This window comes from Onychostruthus taczanowskii, unplaced genomic scaffold (assembly GCF_017590055.1).
Source record: "Onychostruthus taczanowskii isolate IOZ18803 unplaced genomic scaffold, ASM1759005v1 scaffold126, whole genome shotgun sequence".
Lineage (NCBI taxonomy): Eukaryota > Metazoa > Chordata > Aves > Passeriformes > Passeridae > Onychostruthus > Onychostruthus taczanowskii.
The window spans coordinates 1,119,911-1,141,530 of record NW_024498418.1 but is presented as its reverse complement, the minus strand read 5'-3'; the positions used below and the strand labels follow the sequence as shown (position 1 = coordinate 1,141,530).

At 49.4% G+C, this 21,620-nt stretch overlaps 1 protein-coding gene across 3 annotated transcripts; it reads right to left on the bottom strand.

The window, feature by feature from the left end:
* Positions 1-2,398: 2,398 nt before the first annotated feature.
* ASXL1 (ASXL transcriptional regulator 1) lies at positions 2,399-20,543 on the bottom strand. Of its 3 annotated transcripts, none has more exons than XM_041396183.1 (12): positions 20,496-20,543; positions 15,770-15,852; positions 12,624-12,732; positions 11,372-11,492; positions 11,203-11,297; positions 10,773-10,866; positions 10,348-10,500; positions 9,788-9,951; positions 9,594-9,690; positions 9,062-9,167; positions 7,933-8,548; positions 2,399-7,223 (listed from the first exon to the last, which is right to left on the bottom strand). In XM_041396183.1, exons 2-12 carry the CDS (start codon positions 15,823-15,825, stop codon positions 4,359-4,361), a joined length of 4,476 nt encoding a protein of 1,491 aa, XP_041252117.1. In that variant the 5' UTR covers positions 15,826-15,852; positions 20,496-20,543; the 3' UTR covers positions 2,399-4,358. The 3 variants fall into 3 exon arrangements, with proteins under 3 accessions (XP_041252117.1, XP_041252118.1, XP_041252119.1); XM_041396184.1 differs by having other exon boundaries at positions 20,491-20,542; XM_041396185.1 differs by lacking the exon at positions 20,496-20,543 and having other exon boundaries at positions 11,372-11,477; positions 15,770-17,525.
* Positions 20,544-21,620: the final 1,077 nt, after the last annotated feature.

Here is a 21,620-nt window from a genome sequence, read left to right as displayed (position 1 = left end):
CATGTGGCTCTTAAGCAGATGAGCACTTCCTCCTCAACGAGCTTGATAAGAGTTATTTGTGTTATATACTGTGGATTTTTCCAGTAAATGTGGCTTAATATTTTAATTCTTAGAATGTGTGTCTATTATATATGTGATGCAACTTAATTCTGTTCTGTTTGTGGAATGATTAGCACAGGCCAACTCCCTGTCCCCTCACTTAACAAAGACCAATGAGCTGTTAATCGAGCTGTTATCTCCATGGTATTACTTGCTAAATGCACTGATTTCATAAGTATGTGGAATCCTTTTTTTTTTTTTTCTTTTGAATCTGTATATCATATATAAGACTGAATCTACTTAATAAACACTGTATAACAAAAAGGGCTTTCTCCTCCACTGTCGAGCCCCGCTGGGTGCTGCTGGCCCCAGCGCTGCCCCTCGCCCCAGGCCCTGTGCGAGAGGTTGGTGCCATCAGTCACCAGAGCGGGATCTAAATTTGGGTGTTAAAAGGAAGAAAAAAAAAAAAAACCAAACCAAAACATCTCTCATTCCTGTTGACATAAGCTGTGCTTTCCATTCCGTAACAGACAGCGTGGGTACCAGAGAGAGCAGTGGCAGCACTCACAAAGGGGGCAAGGCACCAGTTTTATGCTTAACTTATATTTTGACAAAATTAATTTTGTGAAGTGTCTGGTTTTTGTGAGAAAAAAAAAAGAAAAAAAGAAAAAAAAAAGTTTTCATTGAAGTTTGTGCAAAGTTCTCCCTCATGGAAAATACTGATTTTTCGTTATCAGCTTTATTCACTAAGTATAATAAACCTTTGCATCCATAAATGTTCCTCTTCAAGCGCTGTATAGATACCATCTCCTGGTCTGAGCATCAGGAGACCCAGAGGGTCCGAGGGGTTTGCAGCTTCCATGGAAATGCAGCTGCCCAGGGGGGTGGGGATGCTGCGGGGCAGGCGGGTGGGCTCCCCCTTCCCGGGATTTGCTGCGGCTGCGGCCGGGAGCGAGGCCAGGAGGATCCACCCGGATATTCGTGCTTGTAAACGATCACCTGGGACAGCACATCCCAAACGGAGCATTCACAGAATTCATTAATGTCCGGCAGCACAGCACCAGTGGCCCTGTGTCCCTGACACCGTCAGGTCTGTGGCTGAGCCTCTGGCTGGGCTTTGCTCCCAGATTTCCAAAGGAGCATGGGAGAGGCTAAGCAGTGCTGGGCCACACCAGGTGCAAACCAGTTGGCATCACCTGCTGAGGCTTCCCGAGCCCCCTGGCCAGGCTGATTCAGGATGTCCCCATGCCTGCAGATGGCCCCGCCAAGCACGGCAGAGCCAGAGCCAAACAGCAGCCGGGCTGGGAGAGAGAAAATCTGCTACTTGGCACACAGATATCACAGAGAGGAAAAAAAGGAAAAAAGTATTGCTCTTTGTGAAATTCTGATGTTAATGGGTTTTACTCTTGAAACACCCAAGCTCCCCTATTCCAGAGGTAGCTAACCCTGATGCCATCACCCCCCACCCCAATAAAACAGGGAAGGATTTAATACTGAGTTTTAAAGCTTGGCTAAGCAACAACTCGACTCATTTTTTGCATTCCCTGTATTTAGCTTACTCAGATTATCCAGGTATTCTGTGTGCAGACAGCCTGCCAGAGTCAGAACATCAATGAACCACCAAAAACCACAGAAGCCTTTTTTCACCCCAAATGCTGGTGCCAGACCATCTGCTGCCCCAGCCCTGGCTGGTGTGTGAGGCCATCACTGCTGTTCTGCAATGGCAGCGCTGTGGAATGCCAGGAAGTCAGGGATTGTGTCACCACGAGGATCTCAGCACTCCCACAGCCCCAGGCAGGAGATCCCTGCTCACCCTGCAGAGCCCAGACACATCACATCATAATTCATGTTATTTCCTTACTGCCCAAAAAAGAGAAAGGACTTGGCCATAAAGTGAGTTTCCAAGTTGTTTCAATAAACTGTAATTGATATCACATTTATGCTCTTGAGAAACATTTTTAGATCCATTTATCCAGCAATGACGGCAGTAACAGCAGGACCTGCCCTGGCACTGGGAAAAGTCTCAGTGCTGCTGCCCACAGGCATCACCCCAGCAGGGCAGGGAGCCCCTGTGACTGTGTCCCTGCAGTGTCCCTCAGCCCCCCGTGGCTCTCAGAGCACCCAGGGTGTCCATTCCCCAAGAGCCACACGGCATCTCTGCAGGAGCTGCACCATCTTCAGTGCTCTCTAAGTGCATAAAACCAGATTTAACAAAGCCAAGCAGCAACACAGCCCCTCCCCACAGTGACTTGAGCAGAGCTCTGGAACAGCTGCAGTTAAAAGAGAGGAAAGGAAAAGCCACACTGCCTTAGAATGGAGGAGGATTTCAGAAAAAGGACTGAAACCACACAAGCAGATTTTACAGTGTTTATTTTTCCAATAGCACAAGGGACAGACACGAGCAGGCCCCCCCGAGGGCTCTGCCCCCCAGACCAGTCCGAGCTGAACACTGCAGTGGCCCCCCAGGAGGCAGAGCCAGCCCCCTGCTCCGCTCCCCATCTTTGGTAAGCAGGTTCCACACCTCTGCTCGCCCCCAGGGGCACCGCAGCCCTGCCCAGGCCGGGGTGCCGCTGCACCGGGCTCTCATTCTCGTGGGATGAGGCTGGTGGATGCACTGAGGATAAAAAACATCTCGGGGACTGAACTTGTTCCACCCCTCACGATTGTGGCTGAAAAAGGAACTTGCACGGCTGAAAGAAAGTGCATGGTGAAGGGAGGTAGGATGGAGCTGGAAAAGGGACGAGAAGAAAAAAATGAAAATAAACTCCCTAAAATTCTTGCTACTGCCCGCTTGAATAAGCCAGCGGCTTCTCCCCCTCACTGAAGCAATTAACTCTTGCTTAGGAATTGCTCCAAAGAGGAAGAGAATTGCAGTTTTGCTCTCCCTCTCTGGATGCACATGGATGTTCATTCACCTCCTTGCAGTGCAGGTACAGCCATGCCCTGGGAGCTCAGGTGCAGCAACAACTGGCAAGAGCTAAAATGAGCAACCGGGGAGTGAGCTCGGCTCAGCAAATCCCACCTGGTCATCCTTGAGCCTGCTCAGCACAGTCCACCCGGGCACCTCGGGCACGGGGAGGCTGCTGGAACCAAGAGCCCAGTGTGGTGAGCCTCACGTCAGGCAAGACGGAATACAGTGGCTCTGACAATAACTAACACCACTTTAATGCAATACTGCTGTAGAGCCTGGAAATCCAAGGAAAAAAAAAGACCCCTTTATGCTCTATGTACATTACATCCATTTACAGAGTTGGCCAGTACTGTGTACAACATATAAATATATGATCAAACAGATGCAGAGAGGATACTTACAGGAGCCAAATAACTCACTTTATACATCCAATAATGAAAATATATAAAAAAAAGGAAAATAAAAAAGAGGAAAGAACACTGCTTTAAATGTTAGGTGATGGTCACACAGATGCACAGCTCGATGCTCGCAGGTGCTCAGCTACTGTGGGGTTTCAGGTCCTCACCACAAAGCTGCAGTGCAGAGCTCACTGACCCTATCACCGAGCTCCAGGGAACCTCCAGTGTTCCACAGCAGTTTGTGGAAGTTGGCCAAAGGAGGCAGGCACAGCCGCTGGGCCAGTTCAGCCAGGAACAGTTCCCTGGCCACACAGCTTCCTGCAGGCCAGCAGAAGGCATTTGCTTGGCACTTGCCCCGAGATTTTTTTTCCACTTCTTGCATTCTCCACGTGTGTTCCATGTGGCCCATGGTGGGCTGTACACGGCTCCAGAACCACCTGCAGAGCACATCCCAGGGCACCACATCCTGCTGCAGCATCCAAAGATTGCATGGGACCATCCCTGCAGAGCAGCTCTTCTGCTTACACTCACTGCACAGCAGCACTTCCCACACAAACCGGGAATGGAGATGGCAGAAAGGGAGAGTGGAAGACTGTAGGGCCTCACCTTGTGCAGCCCTGAAATAGCAAATACCATCTTCCAGTTCCTTTGGATGCAAGGATTTCCTCCACAGAAGGTCCAGGGATTGCCACAGCGAACGGCCTCTCCCCCCGGCGTCAGCCTCAGTGCGATACCAGAGCACAGCTGGAATTTCCATGACAGCAGGAAGCAGCAGGATCGCTCCCATGGGACACAGCCCACCCAGAACAGGGTGTCGCCATCAGCAGGAATGAGCTCTGCACTGTCGACCTCCGTGGGAAGGCAGCTCAACGTTCCTCACCAAAACAAAGTGTAACAGCGTTTCTACTATGAACAGAGAGTACTTCGTGTACTTTGTGTACAGGCGTTAGGATCAGTCGTTATCAAAATACACACACTGAATATACAACCTGTCCCATGGCCATAATTTATTATCTCACCACAAGGCACAATACACAGAGCTTAGAGGGTCCTATACAGTCGTCGTGGCAGAAGGCGCCGCAGCCTTTGCACATGATCATGGCTTTGAGGCTGCACGAGCACTGGAACGAGATCTCGTCGACGCTGCTGCTGTCAGCAAACATCTGCACAGCCAGGGCCGCGTTCCGGCTCGCAGCAAAGTTCGCTTTGTGGGTGAGCTGCACCACGCTCCCAGCAAGGCCTCGGGGGAAAGCCGCAGTGTTGGATGAATAATTCAAGCTGGTGGAATTAAGCTGCAGCTTTGAAAGCTTCCCATAAAACGCTTGCTTGATATTGAGCTGAGAGGGGATGGATGAAGGCTCCAAAGGGTGACACTGTCCTTTTCCTGGATCCCTTGAAAACTTAAAGAAGGGCCAGTCCATGACCAGTGGCTCTCTCTGTGTGTGCCCCGCCAGTTCCGTGGGCTGCTGGGCCACATCCCCCCGGTTCTCTGCATTACTCTTGGCTGGGCTGCCACACACCAGCACCTTCTCACTTCTGATCCCTCCAGGGTTGCTGCTGTGCTGCTTTGAAGTCCATTCCTCCCTGGCAGCTGGGATTCCTTCTCCCAGTGCACAGCCCTTGTCCAAGGGAATCTGTTTGCCAGGGGACAAGGTTTCCATGGCCGAACTGTGTTCCAAAGCCCTGGAGTGATGCAGCCTCACGCTGGGGCTGGAAGGAAAACCAGAACCAAAGAGCTTTTTGCCTTGAACCCCACCATAATTTTTATTGAGTAATGCACCTCCTGTCTGGTTTGGTCCAAGAGAAGTTACAGCTGGAGATAAAAACCGAGGCTCTGTAGAGGCATTCAGCTTCTCTGGGCTTTTACTTGCTGTGACACTTGCTAATGGGTTGTGCTGTGGCATCCGGTGGACCTTGGGCAACTCCTGCTCCTCAAAGCTACAGGCAGAAAATGTTCTTTCCCGAGGGTCCGCATCTTCAGACTTCAGAGAGGCACTTGCCACGTTTGCCAGTTGGTCTTGGCAGCTTAAAGTCGAACCAACTTTGGAATGTTTTTCTGGGACAGCCTGATCCTCTGCACCCTCTGCTCTAGGCAATGCTGCTCCTGATCCACAGGTTTTTTCCTGGGGATCTATGGAAGATCTCACTGAGCGAACATCATCGCTCCTGCTTTGGGCACTCGTCTTTATTCCTACATCTGGAGAAGATTCTTTGCCAAAATAGTGACCACTGCTTCTGTCCAGTTGCAGGGAGAGGCTTTCTGACTGCTTCTGCAGCACTGGCTGTGCAATTTCCAGCTTGATGTTGACATGAGACACTGGGAGAACTTCTTCCAGTGGAAGCTTCCCCTTCAGCAACTGCATCACCAAAGGGTTGTTGGTCTCAATGGAGGACACGGGCCGAGCAGAGCTGGCCGGACGCTCGGCTTTCTGGGGTCCCCACCTCTGAGGTGGGGGTGCAGCCAAGTCCCCAGAACAGGCCAGACTCTCTGTCTCCACAGACAGTTTTGACCTAATCCCATTGCGCTTCTCACTGCTGCTGTGACAGGAAGAGCCTTTCTCAGCCACCTCCCTACAGCTGACACTTCTGAAACACATCTCCACCTCCACATTCTCATCAGCCATGTCCCCTTCCCAATCGGAAGCAGTGTCTGTTGTTTCACTGTGTGTACTCTGTATTTCTTCATCTCCACTTCTCTTCAGCTCCTGAGTCTCTCCCAGGGGCTGATGTGCGTTTTCCGGTTCGGTTCTGGGGCACCTCTCCCGTGGCTGCAGGAGTTTTTCAGAGGTATCTATCCTATTCTGAGAAATAAAGTCACCACGCACAGAGAGCTGCAGTAGAGCCTCTGCCTTTTGTTCCTCATTACTCAGTTTGCCATCAGTGCCTTTCCCTGCCTGCAGCTGTGCAGCATCACACACTGCAGGGATCGCTTTCTTCACTCCAACAGTCACCGTTTTGGAGGTATTATCAGCAACACATTTTTCCAGAAATGTTTGGGAGTTGTTATATCTAAAACCAGACACCTTGTCGGGATCATGGCGTTCTGTGACACCCGATGACAATTCTGGTGGAAAAGGACAACTGGAGGAATTTTGCTTTACATCAGGATAATCCAGCTGTATGGCGGGAGCCCCAACATCTCCGAGTTCCACCACAGCCCTGTGTCCCGTGGGACTGACCCCAGCTCCCTGCCCCCCAGAACACGACAGATTGGTCACCACAGGAACCACACATCCCAGCTTTGTGCTCTCCTGTGATGCAGCACAAGATGGGAGCTCGGTCCTTGGGTCATGGAGCAGCTGCTCAGGACTCTCCTCCTGCCTCTCAGGAGTTGCACTGTCCAAGGATGACACAGTCAGAGAACCACAGAACGGTCTCCTGGGTGACCCATCACCAGGCTGACTGTCCCCTGAGCCCGTGGCACAGCCCGGAACGCTGCTCCTTTCGCTTTTTGAGGAAGAGTGATCTTGTCTGGAAGAGAGGCAGGAATTCACGCTGGCTTCCTGAGCAGCCCCTTTGGAGTCAGCCTTCCCTCCGCTCAGATGAACAGACAGCTGTAGTTGTGCTCGCTGTAGATCTGACGCACGTTTTCCGTGAGCTCTCTTGGATCTCCTGTGCTGGGAACGGCCGCTGGGTTCTCCTCCACCGCCTCCTTCGTCGGTGCCTCTCCCCCCCCCAGGGCCACCCCCTCCTCCGATGGCGGCGGCTTCGCGCTGGGCTCGGGCTTGCAGAGCACGGGCCTTAATGTCTGCGAGGGTCCGGGCCCCGGGGCGGCCCCGGCCGGAGGGCTCCGTGCTGGGGATGATCCGGGGGCAGATCTGGTAAGTGGGCTGACCTTTAACCACCCAGGGTGGTTTAATACGTGAAAGTTGAATCTGAAAGAAAGGGAAACGAGGTGAGTTCTAACACTGCCCATCTCCAGTGAAATGTGTTTTACTGGCAACTGCTCATCACAATTTTTTAGCACAAAGTCCAACAAAAATTTCAACTGAGAAACTAATTTGGGTAGAGAAGCAGCACGGTCCTACAACCTCGGCTCTGTAGTGTGATCTGTAAAGCTCAGTTCACACTAATATTGTTTTATCAGAGCCTGCAGGCAAATATGAAATAAGTTATTTATATTCACGTGTTCAGAAATCAAACTGCTCTTCTCTGCACTAGGATGACTGCAAGCAAAATGGGTATCCTGGTCAAAATGGAAAAAGTCAGGAGGAACACTGAGATTCTGTCCAAAAGCAAAGGAAAAGAACTCAGAAACTAGACAGGATAAAGAACACAATTTCAAGGTCTTTTGCAGTCAGTCAGCTCATTTCAGGCAGTGTTTCTGTAGCCACAGAAATGCAAATGAAGGGAGTAAGTCAAGGTTACCCTGTGCTCTTGTGCAAAGACCTTGGGATGATTTTCCATTCTTTGCCTGTCTAAATACGACAGCAAACCGTGGCAGTCAGAGGCACTTCACCAGCTCTACCAATGAAACCCTTCGACTCCTTCCCTTAAGATGGCAACACTTGACATTTTAATAATGTTTTGATACTACTGAGCACGGCAGCCCTGAGATACAGCAGCTCTAAAGCTCTTTCTTACCCGGATGGGTGGGACTTTGGGCTCCTCTTTAGTAGGCTGTGGCTTTTCTGGGTGAACACTTTCAATTGTGTTACGAAAGGACTGACGATCTTCAAGCCGGGGCTTCTTTTCGGGGAAGGACGCAGAGGCAGCCTCCTCAAAGCTTTTCCTCTTCTGCTCCTTGGACTCCTGAGCAGAGTTCTCCTGGGGCAAACTGGGAATTCTGCTGGTAGCTGCCAACGATGGATCTTCTGATTTGCTGTTTGATTTGGAAGTCTCTGGAGAGAGGTGCAGTTCGGTACTCTCTGCCTTCAATCCTGCAGCCGAGGGGCTGGTCAGATCATCTTTCTTCAGGTCTGTCTCAGGCTTTGGCTCTTTATGAAGTGAGGGATCTGGCCCCACGGGAGCAGCTTCTTTGGGAGTCTCCGTGTGCTCAGGTTCCCTCAGTCTGTACAGGCTCCTCCTGGCCCGGCACCGCAGGTCGGCCCGGGAGCGTTTCCGGAAGCGCCCGTCCCTCTGGCGCGTGGCCGGCCCGCGGGGCAGCCTTGCTTCTCCTTTAACAGACAGCTCTGTCCTGTTCTCAGCGTCCTCCTGCACTGAATTCTGCGCCTGGGATTCTTCCTGGGTCAAGCCCAACCTGTAAGGCAAACACAGAAGCCAGCTAAAAGCTAAAGCTCACCCCAATTTGAGTGCTACTGAATACTGCCAACACAGGCCGAGAGTCATCAAAGCCTCATTAACTCATTCTGCAAGGGAAGAACACACACATTCCACACTTCACCCCAATTTGAGTGCTACTGAATACTGCCAACACAGGCCGAGAGTCATCAAAGCCTCATTAACTCATTCTGCAAGGGGAGAACCCACACATTCCACATTGCTATCACATGGAATGAGAAAAAAAAACCCCAAAAATTTGTGATGGAAAATACCATCCACTTTTCTTGGAAACAGAAGAGATGGGCTACAAAATTCTGCTGAACCCAGCCAATTCCACCAAGGATTTTCCCAGAACAACAGGTGGAACAATTCACCCCACAACCCGTGTTTTTCACAGAGTTTAGACTGCATCTGCTCAGGTAAACAGAAACACACTCTGCCACCTGCATAAACATGGATAAAGCAGGATAGACATGGTAAAATTTCTCACTTTTGCCCATAGTAGTCCTCAAAAAACTTCTCTTTCCATTGCTCCACTCTCTTTTCCTTCTCCATCTCCTGCCGGATTCGAACTTGCATCTCGTGGGTGAATTCACCTACGTGGAAGCAAGAGACTGGAATTCAGCTCCAAACAAAACTCATTCTGCAAATGCAACCTAATGTTTGAACTGTACAGCAGTTAAATATATGAAAGACAGACGTGCTGTTAACACCCTGCTCCCCATCCCACTCCAGATCCCCATGCTGCCTATGGCTCCAGGAAAAATCATGTTTTAACAGACAGGCCACCTTTTAAGGAAAAATAAGTCTGGCACTACTTTACACCTTTAGCACTTAATGCTGAAGGTCCCATGGTACCAAAAGAAATCGTATCTTTGATTTTAAACAAAAAAAAGAAAAAGTTGAGGGCAACATGCAGCAAAGCTGTACTAAGTTCCCACTCATTAACTGCAAAAGAAAACCAAAAATCCTACAAAATGAGCAGCTATTCCCCAGGCACTCAGGAAAGCAAAGCCACTCACCATCAGCGAGCCGCTCCCTCCAGCTCTGGGCAGCGTGGGTGAAGAACTCGTTGTTCAGAGCGCTGCCACTGAGGCGCATCAGCCCGTCAGCCCCCACCTAGCAGGACAGACCCAGGACAAACAGAACACATCTGCTCCAGCTGTTCCACACTGAAGAGGCAATCAGGGAAGGGGAAACACCTCAGTGCTCATACCTGTCTATCGACTTCAGGCAGGAGGTAAAGCAGCTGCTGCTGGAAGTGTGATGGAAGCGCGTTAAAGGTCCTGGAGTTGATCAGCGCTCGCAGGTTTGTGTTGACAAGGATGGAGCCTGGGGTTTCAAAGTCAATATCCTCACCCCTGTTACGTTTCATTTGTCCTGGAGTTTAAGGACAGGCAAATAAAATTAATGTTGTTGTACAGAAGTATTTCAGCATTATGGGCTGAAATTTATGTCAAACTGCAATAACACATGGAGCAAGAGAGATGATAAAGACTGCAGTATTCAGTGAAGAATGACTCTCCAGTGCAGTAATTAACAAACACACATCTGGAATTCTGACACGAGGTCACAGTTTTGACATATTCAGGTACCATTCTCAATGCTGCTCTTCAGACCAGGCAAACTTTTAAACAATTCTATCACTAACACTCGAAAGTGGAAAGCCTGGCCTGTGACCTCATGTCACCAAATGCCTCCTGCTGCTCTTTTCTCAGATACATGTGGACTTCACCATCACCAATTATTCTTCTGCCTTTGCCCAGGAGCACGTACCAGCCGTGGGCTTTCGGATGCCCCTCAGCAGCTGTGGAGGATCCCTGTTAATCTCTGTCCTACTGCGCAGGCTGGTTTTGCACAGGGCCAAGGAGCTGCTGCTGCTGCTGGATGTGCTGCTGCTCTCCCCATCAGCGTGCCTTCCTGTGAAGCCTAAATGCAAAACAACATCATAAAAATATGCAAAGAACAGTCAAAGACCAACTGGGAGAGTGGTTTATCACACAGGAATTCTCTGTTACTACTCAATCTGCTATTACAGGGTATTGCCAGGTACCAACTATTTTGAGTAAGTTAAACACACACACAACTCTGCAGTCTCACTCTTTCTCAGCAGGTGTTACAGAAATACAGGCAAGCACTGATGACTGGGGACTGTCTGAGAGATCTGTGAGGTCATTAGGACCCCCCAAAGCCATGCTCACCTGAGGCAGACTCCATGTGTGCCCCGTTTACTTTCAGTGGGGTTAACACCACCCGTGGCAGCATCACACCTGTCTTTTTCTTCTGTTTGGTTGTCTGCAGACCAGAGAGAAACCAAAAACAAAACAAAGGAATGAAGGCATTACGGAAGAGTATAGTAATCTTCTAAGCAGCATGTTCCTCAGTTAAAGAGCTGCCTGGCTCCTCCTAGCTGAATCTTCAGGCAACACTACATTTAGGACTAGCAGAGAATTCAAAATTGTCTTCCCATACATGATCCCTCACCATTCTGCCACTTCTTGCCCAAGAAGACAGACCCATAACTATCTCTGAGGCACTTATGCACAAATAGTCCCTGTCATACCCCCCCAATAGTAATGAAAGCTCCCCTTGAGAGGCTTCATCCTTCCCATGAGTCCCACTTTTTCCTACCTGGGAAGCAGTTCTGTAGCTCTCCCTGGTAGCAGGTCCCTTGCTCTGAGATTCAGTGGAACACGAGGCGTTAGAAGAAGTTTCATCAAGAGACACTGAAAGAGATGAGCTCTCAGTCAGACACAGAAGTAGGTCCTGGAGATTAAGGTTAATGTCACCAGACACTTACCATCGTTGTCACCACTCACAGTGCTGGCTTCGTTGGACCCACAGCTTTCTGCATCTGCTGTGTCCTCCAGCTCCTCCCCTTCTGGCACTGACAGGTTCCGGGACCACTGCAAGGCATCTTTCTAGAGGGGGAACAGAACTGGGGTGGCTGCAGCCCTCCCTCCCTCCCAAATCTACACCAATGGGATCAGACAGTTAACAGGATATACTTTAACCTTCAATTTTCTTCCTATTTTAATCCTTGATGCAGAAAGGTATTTTAAAGTATATCTGGGCTCATAGTGTTCCTATTTTAATCCTTGATGCAGAAAGGTAAAGTATATTTGGGCTCATAGCAGAACAGAAGTCACCTAAACTAAGTGTACTTCATAGCCCCTTCCTAGACAAGTAAATATCCAAAATACCAGGTTAATAATAATTAATTTTTTAGACATGTTCATAATATGTCGTAATTTTCTGTAAGTAATGACTTCCTATTAAAGAGGAGCATCTCACTATGAGAACAAGTAACATCAGAGCGGCCAAACACTAAGACAGCAAGCTTAGGAGATGTATTTCCTACTTGTACAATAAAAGCCATTTCAATGCCACCTATTTTCAGCAAAATGTGTCAATTCAACAGGATTTTCTAACAGCAGAAAAAAGATGGAAATGAAATAGCTGAGATCTACCAAGTTGATATTTATCACAGAATCCAACAGTACAAAACAATGCAAAAGAAAACCTCAGGAACAGAAACACTTTCAATATTTAATATTACTGGAACAATAAACTAAAAATAAAAAAGCATTCCAGAGAGATTTTAAGATCTGAGGAAAATACTGATGTAAAATAACACAGAATGCAGTGGATCACAGAACAAGCAGCCAGAAGAATGAATATACATTTTCCTATCAAGATTTTACTTGTCACTACAAGCTCTTGGACCAATTCCTTGGTTGGCTGTTTTCCCTTGTGGCTGGCAGCAAGGGAGTGCACAGATCTGTTCTGATGAACAGCCACCTAAGCTGGACACCAGGTACTGCAGTAAGAGGATTCAAGAAATAACAGCTGAGGTTTTTTTAAAGACATTTATCACAGATGGCTGAATACAGTTGAAAGGTACAAGCTCCAAGGAAATCATGAATTCCAGACCCTCTCTCACATGATGATCTCACTGCTCATGATGCTCAGTGACAGGGTAACACTCAGCCCTGCACAAGGAGCAGAACCCACCCCTGAGCCCTCAGCTGGGAGCAGAGCTCAGCATTTACCTTGAGTGTGAAAAGGCTGATGCGTCCAGGCAGTTTGTAGAAGAGCCCATCCCCTCCCCGGGAATTGGAGTGGAGCATGGCGTTGAGGCAGGCCAGGGGAGATGTGCCACTGCAACACAGACAGAGAAAGGAGAGAGTTTAGGAAACAGATCACCATGAAAACAGCCTGAAAGATCTGGTTAAATGGGCATCCTTTAGCTGATGAGGGGAACAGAGGTGATGCTATTAACTTTATGGGACAGGCACTTCAGTCAGAACAGTGTCACTGGTTTCATTCTGACCTGTACATCAGCCTTGCACATCACAGCAAACAGTAAATGTGACACCAATTTTAAAGCCATCCTCGTCTGTTTTTAGACATTTCTAACTTTTATTACCTGTTTCCTCCCCTCCTCTCCTGGAATCCTTCAGTGCTGCACTGATTTTACAAAACCCCCAGATTTATTCAGCAGTAGAAAGATGAAACAAACTGTAGAGACACATGTTACTGGAATGTCTCCCTGGTATGTCACTAATCAAACTACTAGAGCAGAGCTCAATACAAAGGCTCTGATGCCCTCATTTGTTAATTCCTAAAAAACTCCCTGGTTAAAGCCCCATCCTACACTCACACTGTGCCACATAATGTGGTGTTTTCCAGTAAGTCCCACATGTACGAGCAGAAAGTTGTCTGGAAGACACATTACAGCACTACCGACTGCATTCCCACTAAAAGTGAAACTGAAAATTGGACTGAGATAAAACATTTCAACGAAAACCATTGTCAAATTGAAAACATAGAATTTCTGTTTCCACCCTGTATGTGCTTGGGTTTTGGACATTTCTTCATATACCACGGCAACAGGCAAAGTTACCCTGTATCACTTTCAGATCATGTGAACAAAATTTCCAGCCTTCTGTCCTGTTAGACAGTGTTTTCCCCTCTGTGTTTACCAGACACTCCAAGCACAGCCACCAGCCACAGAGCTCTCTTAAAACAGCAAACTAAGTAATTTTCCCCAAAACAAGAAAAAAACCAAGCAGTTAAAACCCTACCAGGAGCTCAACTCAGCATGGTACTGGCTCATGGGAATGTCAATGCCTGGTATGGAACACAGCCCTCCCAGCAGAGCAGCGTGACCCCCCAACCAGGGAGCCCCACCTCAGAATTGATTCAGAAGGAAAAACATCTCAAGGCACTGAGCTATTTCCTTCAGGAAATGGAGTTTCAGGAAGAGCTTCTATACAAGCACCAGCAAAGCCCTCTGCACAGTCAGCCAGGCAGGCTCACTGCCTTTATTCTGCAAACAATCACGCTCTGAAGAAAACAGTCTTTTCTTAAAGCACAGAATTAATGACCAGGGAAGGAAAAGCAGATATCCCAAGGGAAACTATCGACCTTTAAAGGAATGAGTTAGGTTTGTGGGATTTAACATGACACATGCTCTGAAGTCTGGTCTTTACTTACACAGTGTGACAGGTCACTTGTAAAAACTGGGAAAGCACAGGATAATTTATGTGTGTGAAGAGCCCTGCTATTATCTTTGGCAGGGGACAGCCTGTGCAGAGATCTTCAACTGCCTGCTTAGGTAACAGGACTTATATGAGAGAGTTGTAGAAGATTGATTAAAGCAAAGCCCCTCTTATGAAGATCCTCATTAAAATCTGTCTGAATTCTACTGAAACCACAGCCCATATCCGAACCAGAGAAGATCTCAGAGAGCATCACAGAATCACAGAACAGTTTGGGTTGGAAGGGACCTTAAAGACCATCTTGTTCCAAATCTCCTGCCATGGGCAGGGACACCTTTCACCAGACCAGGTGGCTCCAAGCTCTGTCCAGCCTGGCCTCAGAGACTTCCAAGGCTGGAGTAGCCCCAGCTTCTCTGGGCAGCCTGTGCCAGGACCTCACCACCCTCACAGGGAAGAATTTCTTCCTAATACCCAATCTAAATCTACCCTCCTTCACCTGAAGTCCATTGCCCCTTGTCCTACCACTACATGCCCCTGTGAAAAATCCCTCCCCAGCCTTCTTGTAAGCCCATGGAAGGTGAGTGTTCCAACAGTTCCAAATCTGATGCAGCAGCACACACCAGCCTCATGTCTCTCCAAACAACAGCAGGTCCCACACCCAACACCTCTGTACACGTCACTGATTTTCACTATTCAAAACCCCAGCTGCTTCCTGATTTCACACAAACAAGGAGCAGAAACAAGCTAACACTTAGGTCCCAGAAGAAATCAGTTTACCTTCTGTAGTTGGGTAAAATACAGGTTCAGGAAATGCAAACACCACAGTGAAAAACAGTCCACAGAAACAAAGGGAGGCAGAAGCAAGACTAGAAACAGTCCTTGCATCTGGATTTGTCAGAAGTCCATCCCTGGACAGCAGCTTTTCGTGTCTCTGGTAGTCAAATTTCTTTTTTTTTTTATGCCAGGCAGCAGTAACTGAGGCATTTGGACTATCACAGTTACCCACTTTCTTTGAGCTGCAAGACACTCTGTATTTCTACTACTGTCATGGAAACAGATGGAAACTCACAGGAACTTAACCAAGGAAAGCAGTCTCCCACTTCTGCCCTTTTCAAGGCTTTGTATCAGGTTCTTTTCCACATGAAATCCACTCTGAGATGGACATGTCCTCCTGCAATGTGTCAAGAGCCACAACCCTGTGATGTGAACTGTGCTCTCCTGGTGCTCAAGAATCTGAGCACAAGCCAGTGACATAGAGAAGACTGTCTCTTCTAAAACATAATGTCTGCTCTAGAAATGAAGCATCAGAGGAGATAAACTGTTCTCAAACTCAAGTCACAATAGCACAAACTGCTGGGAGCTACTTATGTGAGAACCATGGGAGTGAGTGGTAAGTACAGCACAATGCAGGAGCCTGATCTGCAAGAGGCATTTACTTCACAATAGATGGAGGAAGGGACTCTGTATATTATCTAAAAATCCAAGAACATCTTCCAGTTATTATCAGTGAAAAAGAATCCCTCACAATCTGTATATAAATGTCTGTACTGTCATCTGAAATTACCAGGCTGAAAAGAGAAAAAGGGAAGCAAAGTGGGCTGGGGATGAGGCAGAACTGTATGAAGCAACACCAGCCTTCATACACTGCCTCCCCCATGCTGCACAGTGGTTTAGACAAAATCATCAATACTAACCTCATTTCCTTTAGACCTTCAGCCTCTATGACCTGCAGAATCTGTTTTGGGGTCATAGGAGCATCTGAGTAATTTTCCAGCACCTGAAAAGACAGAAAGACCAAGTGTCATTACAGAATTGCCTTCTGCATTCCCAGAACTACTCCATCAGCTGTGGCCCCGACCCAATAATGTGCCCCCTCAAACTTGATTCACCTGCAAAGACACAGTAAAATTTCAGGCTACCTCAAGATCCTGGTGAACATGTATCAAAGCCACAAAAGACTTCACCTTCATCTCTTCCCCAACTAATTGAAATACAAACATGGAGGAGAAAAAGCAGCAGAATTTGGCCTTGACCCCACCCAATGGAAGCTTTACCAGACTTCACTATACAATAGATGGAGCTGCTGCCACATAAGCCTTCCAAACTGAACAGTGGTGACCCGTAACCATGTAAACCCTTTTCCTACCTCTCCACAAAGCATCCAGTGGTTTTTTGTCACTAAAAGTATTGCTGTGCAGCTATACAATCCAATACTGTACCTTCCTCAGATTACTGCATTCATTTCATCTTCACTCCATCCCAGGAAGGGAACCACAAGTTTAGAGTCAGAATTCATGTCAGAGAAGGACAGAATTCAGAAAAGGACAAAAAATGGGAAAAAAAAATTGCCTAGAGACACTAAAAAGACTTAAGAGTGCTTCCCTTTGACATAAAATGAAGAAAATCAGATATTAAAAGGCAACACAATAAATAACAACTCATCCTTTCATATATCATAACAAGAATAGAATTGTCACTTATATACAAAGTAAAGAGGTTATTACTCTATTTTTTTTTAAGCCTGTGGAACTTACTGCTCCGAAATGTCTACAAGCAAAAACTCAAGGATTCAAAGAGAGGACCGGACATTTCTGTGGATAAGAAGATTATCCACATAAACAGGAAACAATGAGCAAAAATAAGCTGCAGTAGATGTAAACCACTCAGTTTCTTCGGGAGCAGATTACCCCACAGCTGCCGACCACGCGCCGGCTCCTGCGCCTTGCCGGCAGCAGACAGTGCTGCTCTTGGAATGCAAAGGCACCCAGCTCCACAGACCCGGGGCCACGAGCAAAAAGAGCCTGGGACAGGCACAGGCCATGGCCTGGAACAGGCATGGAAAGCAGCAACAGGAATTCATTCAGGAACTTTTTCATAACCACGGTCTAAATTCCCCCAGCGTCACGGCCACACGGTGCACAGCCCCGGTGTCACCTGTCCCCACGCTTTAGGAGTCAGCAACACGGCGCTGTCTCTGTCTGACTCGTGTGGGAAGCCAGAGGAAGGACACAGACGCCCCATTTCTACCAGTAACATCTAGAAGTGAGTCACTGCAGCAGCCACGCCAATGGGACACGAGCAAAATCACCCCAAAGCTGTGCAGGCCAACGTTTGCACCTCAGACCATCTCCGCCCTCCACAAGTAATGAAAAACCCAAGTGCAGTTCTGCACTTCAGCTGTAGGTTGTGATATGGCTGGGCTGGATGGGGCTTGGAGCAGCCTGGACTAGTGGAAGCTGTCCCTGACTGTGGCAGGAGGGTGGAACAAGATGATCTTTAAAGGTCCTTCCAATCTAAACCTTGACTCTACAAATGGAATTTCTGTAATCATATGCACCCAACAGGTATTCTGCAGATGCTTGAAGCTCACAAGCTTCTGAGAATGAGATAAGAACCTCATGGGGAAGAGAATTAGAAAACTGACTTGAGTTAAAACCCAATGAAAACACAAAGAGTAAGAACCTCATGGGGAAGAGAATTAGAAAACTGACTTAAAACCCAATGAAAACACAAAGAGCGTAAAGAAAAACCAAAACAAGTGATGAGCCATATTCAGAGAGAATAAACTAATTAAATTCCATACAGCTCCATCACACTTTTTTTTCCCTCCACAGGTTACAAGGTCTCCATGCCTCCCTCCTGAGCTGTCACCCCATCACTCAAAGGCTGCAGACAGCTGACACGGGGAAACTCGTTGCTCCCGAGCCCAGCGAGATCTGCAAAATACAACACGTCTGTTCCAAAAAATCAGGGAATTATTCAAACCTCTCTCCAGTGACAGACACAGCAAGTGAAGTATGTGGCCTAAAACTGAGCACAAAGGAGCATTTACATACGGATAAAAGAATCTATGCTCAGGGGAACAATTTCCAATCAAGAGCTGTATTAAGTATACAGAGCACTTAATGGAAGAACTGGAGGAGAGGATCCTGCAAGCTTCAGACACCAAATCCCAGTCTCCAGCACTGCCCCTTCTATCCCTCCCCAGCCTGACACTCCCAGCACCACATCAGCCCTCCACCCAGAGCTACAACTTCAACACTGGCTATTCTTTACCCCCAAAACAGAATTTTCCCCCCTCCACTATTCACAGCAGTGGTAGCTGAGGGTTCCTGTGCCCCTAATTATGGAAGTTTACATGACTTTCCCAATTTACTGGTCATCTAGCTCTGACAGCACTTGTGGGATCCTGCCATGGCTTTGGGCATCCAGATGAACCTTTAAAGTTTATTTTATGGAACGTGCAGAGTTTTAGCTCTGTAGGAGGAGCAACACTGAAGAACATTTTTGCCTGTGATTCTCAGAAACGTTGCGCAGAATACAAAATACACCAGCACACGTCAGAGAGGGAAATTAAAAGCATTTTGACAGGGAGCATGTGTAAGCCTAGTGTGAAATAAAGATCTATTTTTAGTGGATTTACAATCAGTCCTGCAAGCTGGAAGTGCAGCTACGCAACTGTAGGTCTCTTTAAGTGGATAATCTAGTATGAGATCGTGCTATTTCTGGTTCATCAATGGCTCTAAGATGCTGCTGAGGCTTAGACATCTCAGGCACCCACTGTGCCCGACGTCCTGGCCAGAAGACAGGTGAGAGGAACTGTGTGAAGAAATGCCTTCCCCACCACACAAGGGTGATGAGGTGCATTAGGTGACTGCTTTAGACTTACAGTCTCATGTGCTGCTTTGGGCATCCTATAAATTCTGATTTTTTTTTTTTACCTGTCAGAGCTCAGGATGTTTGAATGAGCTGACTTTGTGCAAGGTCACATAGCACAGCCTCTGCCCCCAAGGGTCACCTGTCAGAAAAGCATCCCTGCCATCTGCAGTGACACACCTGGTTCAAAGAACCTGGATCCTAAGAAGAAATGCAGGATGGAGAATGAGACCACCAGGCTCCTGCTGTGAAGTTCCACAGTAGCTGCCTTATGCTCTTCTCCAGTTTTTCAAGCAAAGCCACATGGGTCTAAAATATTATAATTTACACACAAAAGATGATGCAAGTTGCTGGAAGTCAGATGCTTGTCTGATTAGGTTTTCTCCTGGCAAGCAGTAAGAAAACACTCCAATAGCCAAAAAAATCTTACTCAGAAGCACCAAGAGTTATCCTGAACATCCTCAGTACAAAACATGAGCCTCATTGGACTCACCCACACTGTTCCTTCTGAATGTTTACATGCTTCGATGTATAACCTGGGCTAGCAAACCAAAACAAACACAAGAGAAAAAACAAGGAAACAAACCACCCTCAAGCCCCATAAATCCACTTCGGCAGAAGTCCAGGGGCTACACAGAGGGAACACAAGTATCCTCACAAGCTGTACACCACTGACAGGGCTGTGGGGAGGAACGGCAGGATCCATTCACATAGTAGCTGGATCATCCCTCACTCCATGCCTGGCACTGCTGTACCTGTGTCACTGGGTCACCAGGAGAGAGCCAGCTCCTTCCACCCAATGCCAGCCAGCCTAAACACCTCGGCAGGCAGCCCTTAAATCAAACCTCTGACTAGCTCCCTGAGAGACACTGAAGTTATTTATATTTTTTAGATTTACTACTTCATAACGGAGGTTCAAGACAGATCCAGCTCAAAGCCTTCACAGATGGAAGCCACCTTCCTCCCAGTGCATCGGTGCAATGACAGTGGCATTGCCACAGACACCGCCAGAGCAGAGCTGGGTTTGCACCTTGAATCCTTCCACAAGGAGATTCTTTAAGACAAAAGGACTGAGACATCTCAATGGCCACGTCTCCTAAACCCAAAAGTGACCAAATACGGGCTGATTCAGGGATGTTCAGCCCAGCTGCTGCTACAGCAGCCCGGCGCACTCCACCGGCCCCCGGGCGCTGCCGGTGCTCAGAAGGACCCCGCACCCTCGGTAATTAAACCACAAACTTCTGACAGCGGCCGTGCCCTCTCCGGAGGCTCCGGTTCCTCCCACGGAGCTTTAAAATCATCTGAAAGGAAGAAAATGAGCGGAACCGTCCCCGCAGCCCTGCCCGGCACGGAACGGCTGCGGGACGGCGGCACCCCCGGGCCCCGCCGCAGCCCCGCCCGGCGGGAGGCGGCGGAGGCCGCTGGGACCCCCGGCGGGGGCAGCTCGCCGCGGAGGGCCGGGGGCCGCGCTCGCACCGCCCCGGGGCGCATCTCCTTCGCACCGGGCTGAGGAAGAAAAACAACCGTGCAGGAGAGCCCGGCCACAGCGGCCGCTGGGGGAACCGCGGGAAGCCGCGGGACCGGGCGGGGAACCGGCAACACCGCCCGCGCCCTCCAGGCGGACCCGGCCCCCGCTTTCGCCCCCTCAGAAGCGATGGCGGCGCCGCCGGCCCCGTTACTCGGGGAGGGGCCGGACGCGGCGGGGAGGCCCTGAGGCACGGCGGAGCCCCCGCGCCCCCTCCCTGGACGCCCCCCCGGCCTCACCAGGCGGGCGGCCTCGGCCCACGTGCGCTCCTTCTTCCTCCTCTGCTTCATCTCGGGCGGGGCGCGAGGCGGGGGCGACTCCGGGCGCTACGGGAGACGGCGGCGGCGGCGGCGACTCGGGCCCGGCATAACAACGGGGTCAAAGGGCCGGGAGCGGGGCGGGGCGGCGGGGCCCGGCGACGGTGGCCGCGGCGGGACACGGAGGGACCGGAGGGGAGGGACCGGAGGGGCGGGCCTGGGGCTGGTTTGAAGGAAAACAAACCGCAAGGACCACCGGGAGTTGTAGTTTTCTTGCGCGAGCCCAGCGCAGCACCGCTGTAGCACGCGGACTACAAGTCCCGGCGGCCGCCGCGCTGCATGGCGGGAGAGGCCGCTGCCGCCGCATGGCCGCGGCGGGGAAGTGGCGCCGCCCGGGCCGGGGGCGGCTGCGGGACCGAGCTGGAGCTGAGGGCTCGAGGCTGAGCCCCCGCGGCCGAGGGCTGCGGCGATTGGTGTTCCAACATCCCGGTTAGCACAGAATCAGCTAGGCTGGAAAAGACCTCTGAGATCAGCGAGTCCAACCTATGACCCGACAGCACCATGGCCACCAGAGCAGGGCGCTGAGCGCCACGTCCCGTCTTTCCTTAAACACCGCCAGGACGGCGACTCCACCGCCTCCCTGGGCAGCACCTTCCAACACCTCACGGCCCTTTCTCTCAAGAAATTCTTCCTGATGTCCAAACTAAACGTCCCCTGGCACTGTTTAACGCTGTCACCGATTGGCAGAAGAGCCCGACTCCCATCTGGCTACAGCCTCCTTTCACGGAGGTGGAGAGGGTGGAAAGGGCACCTGGAGCCTCCTTCTGCAGGGTGAACACCCCCGGCTCCTCCACAGCACATGTGCTGCAGGCTCTTCCCCACCTTCGTTTCCCTCCTCTGGACATCGTGGTTATACTCCGAGGCTCCTTCTCCCCATGGTGCCAATAAAAGACTGGTTTAAATCAGCACCACCCATTGCAGGAGCCCACCCTGGACTGGGATTCTGGCAGGGTTCCACCAGCACTTCTGGTTCCCAAAGTGCCACATGCAGGCATCAGCACCTTCTACTCATATATATATAGATATATTTTTTTTTTTTAATACACA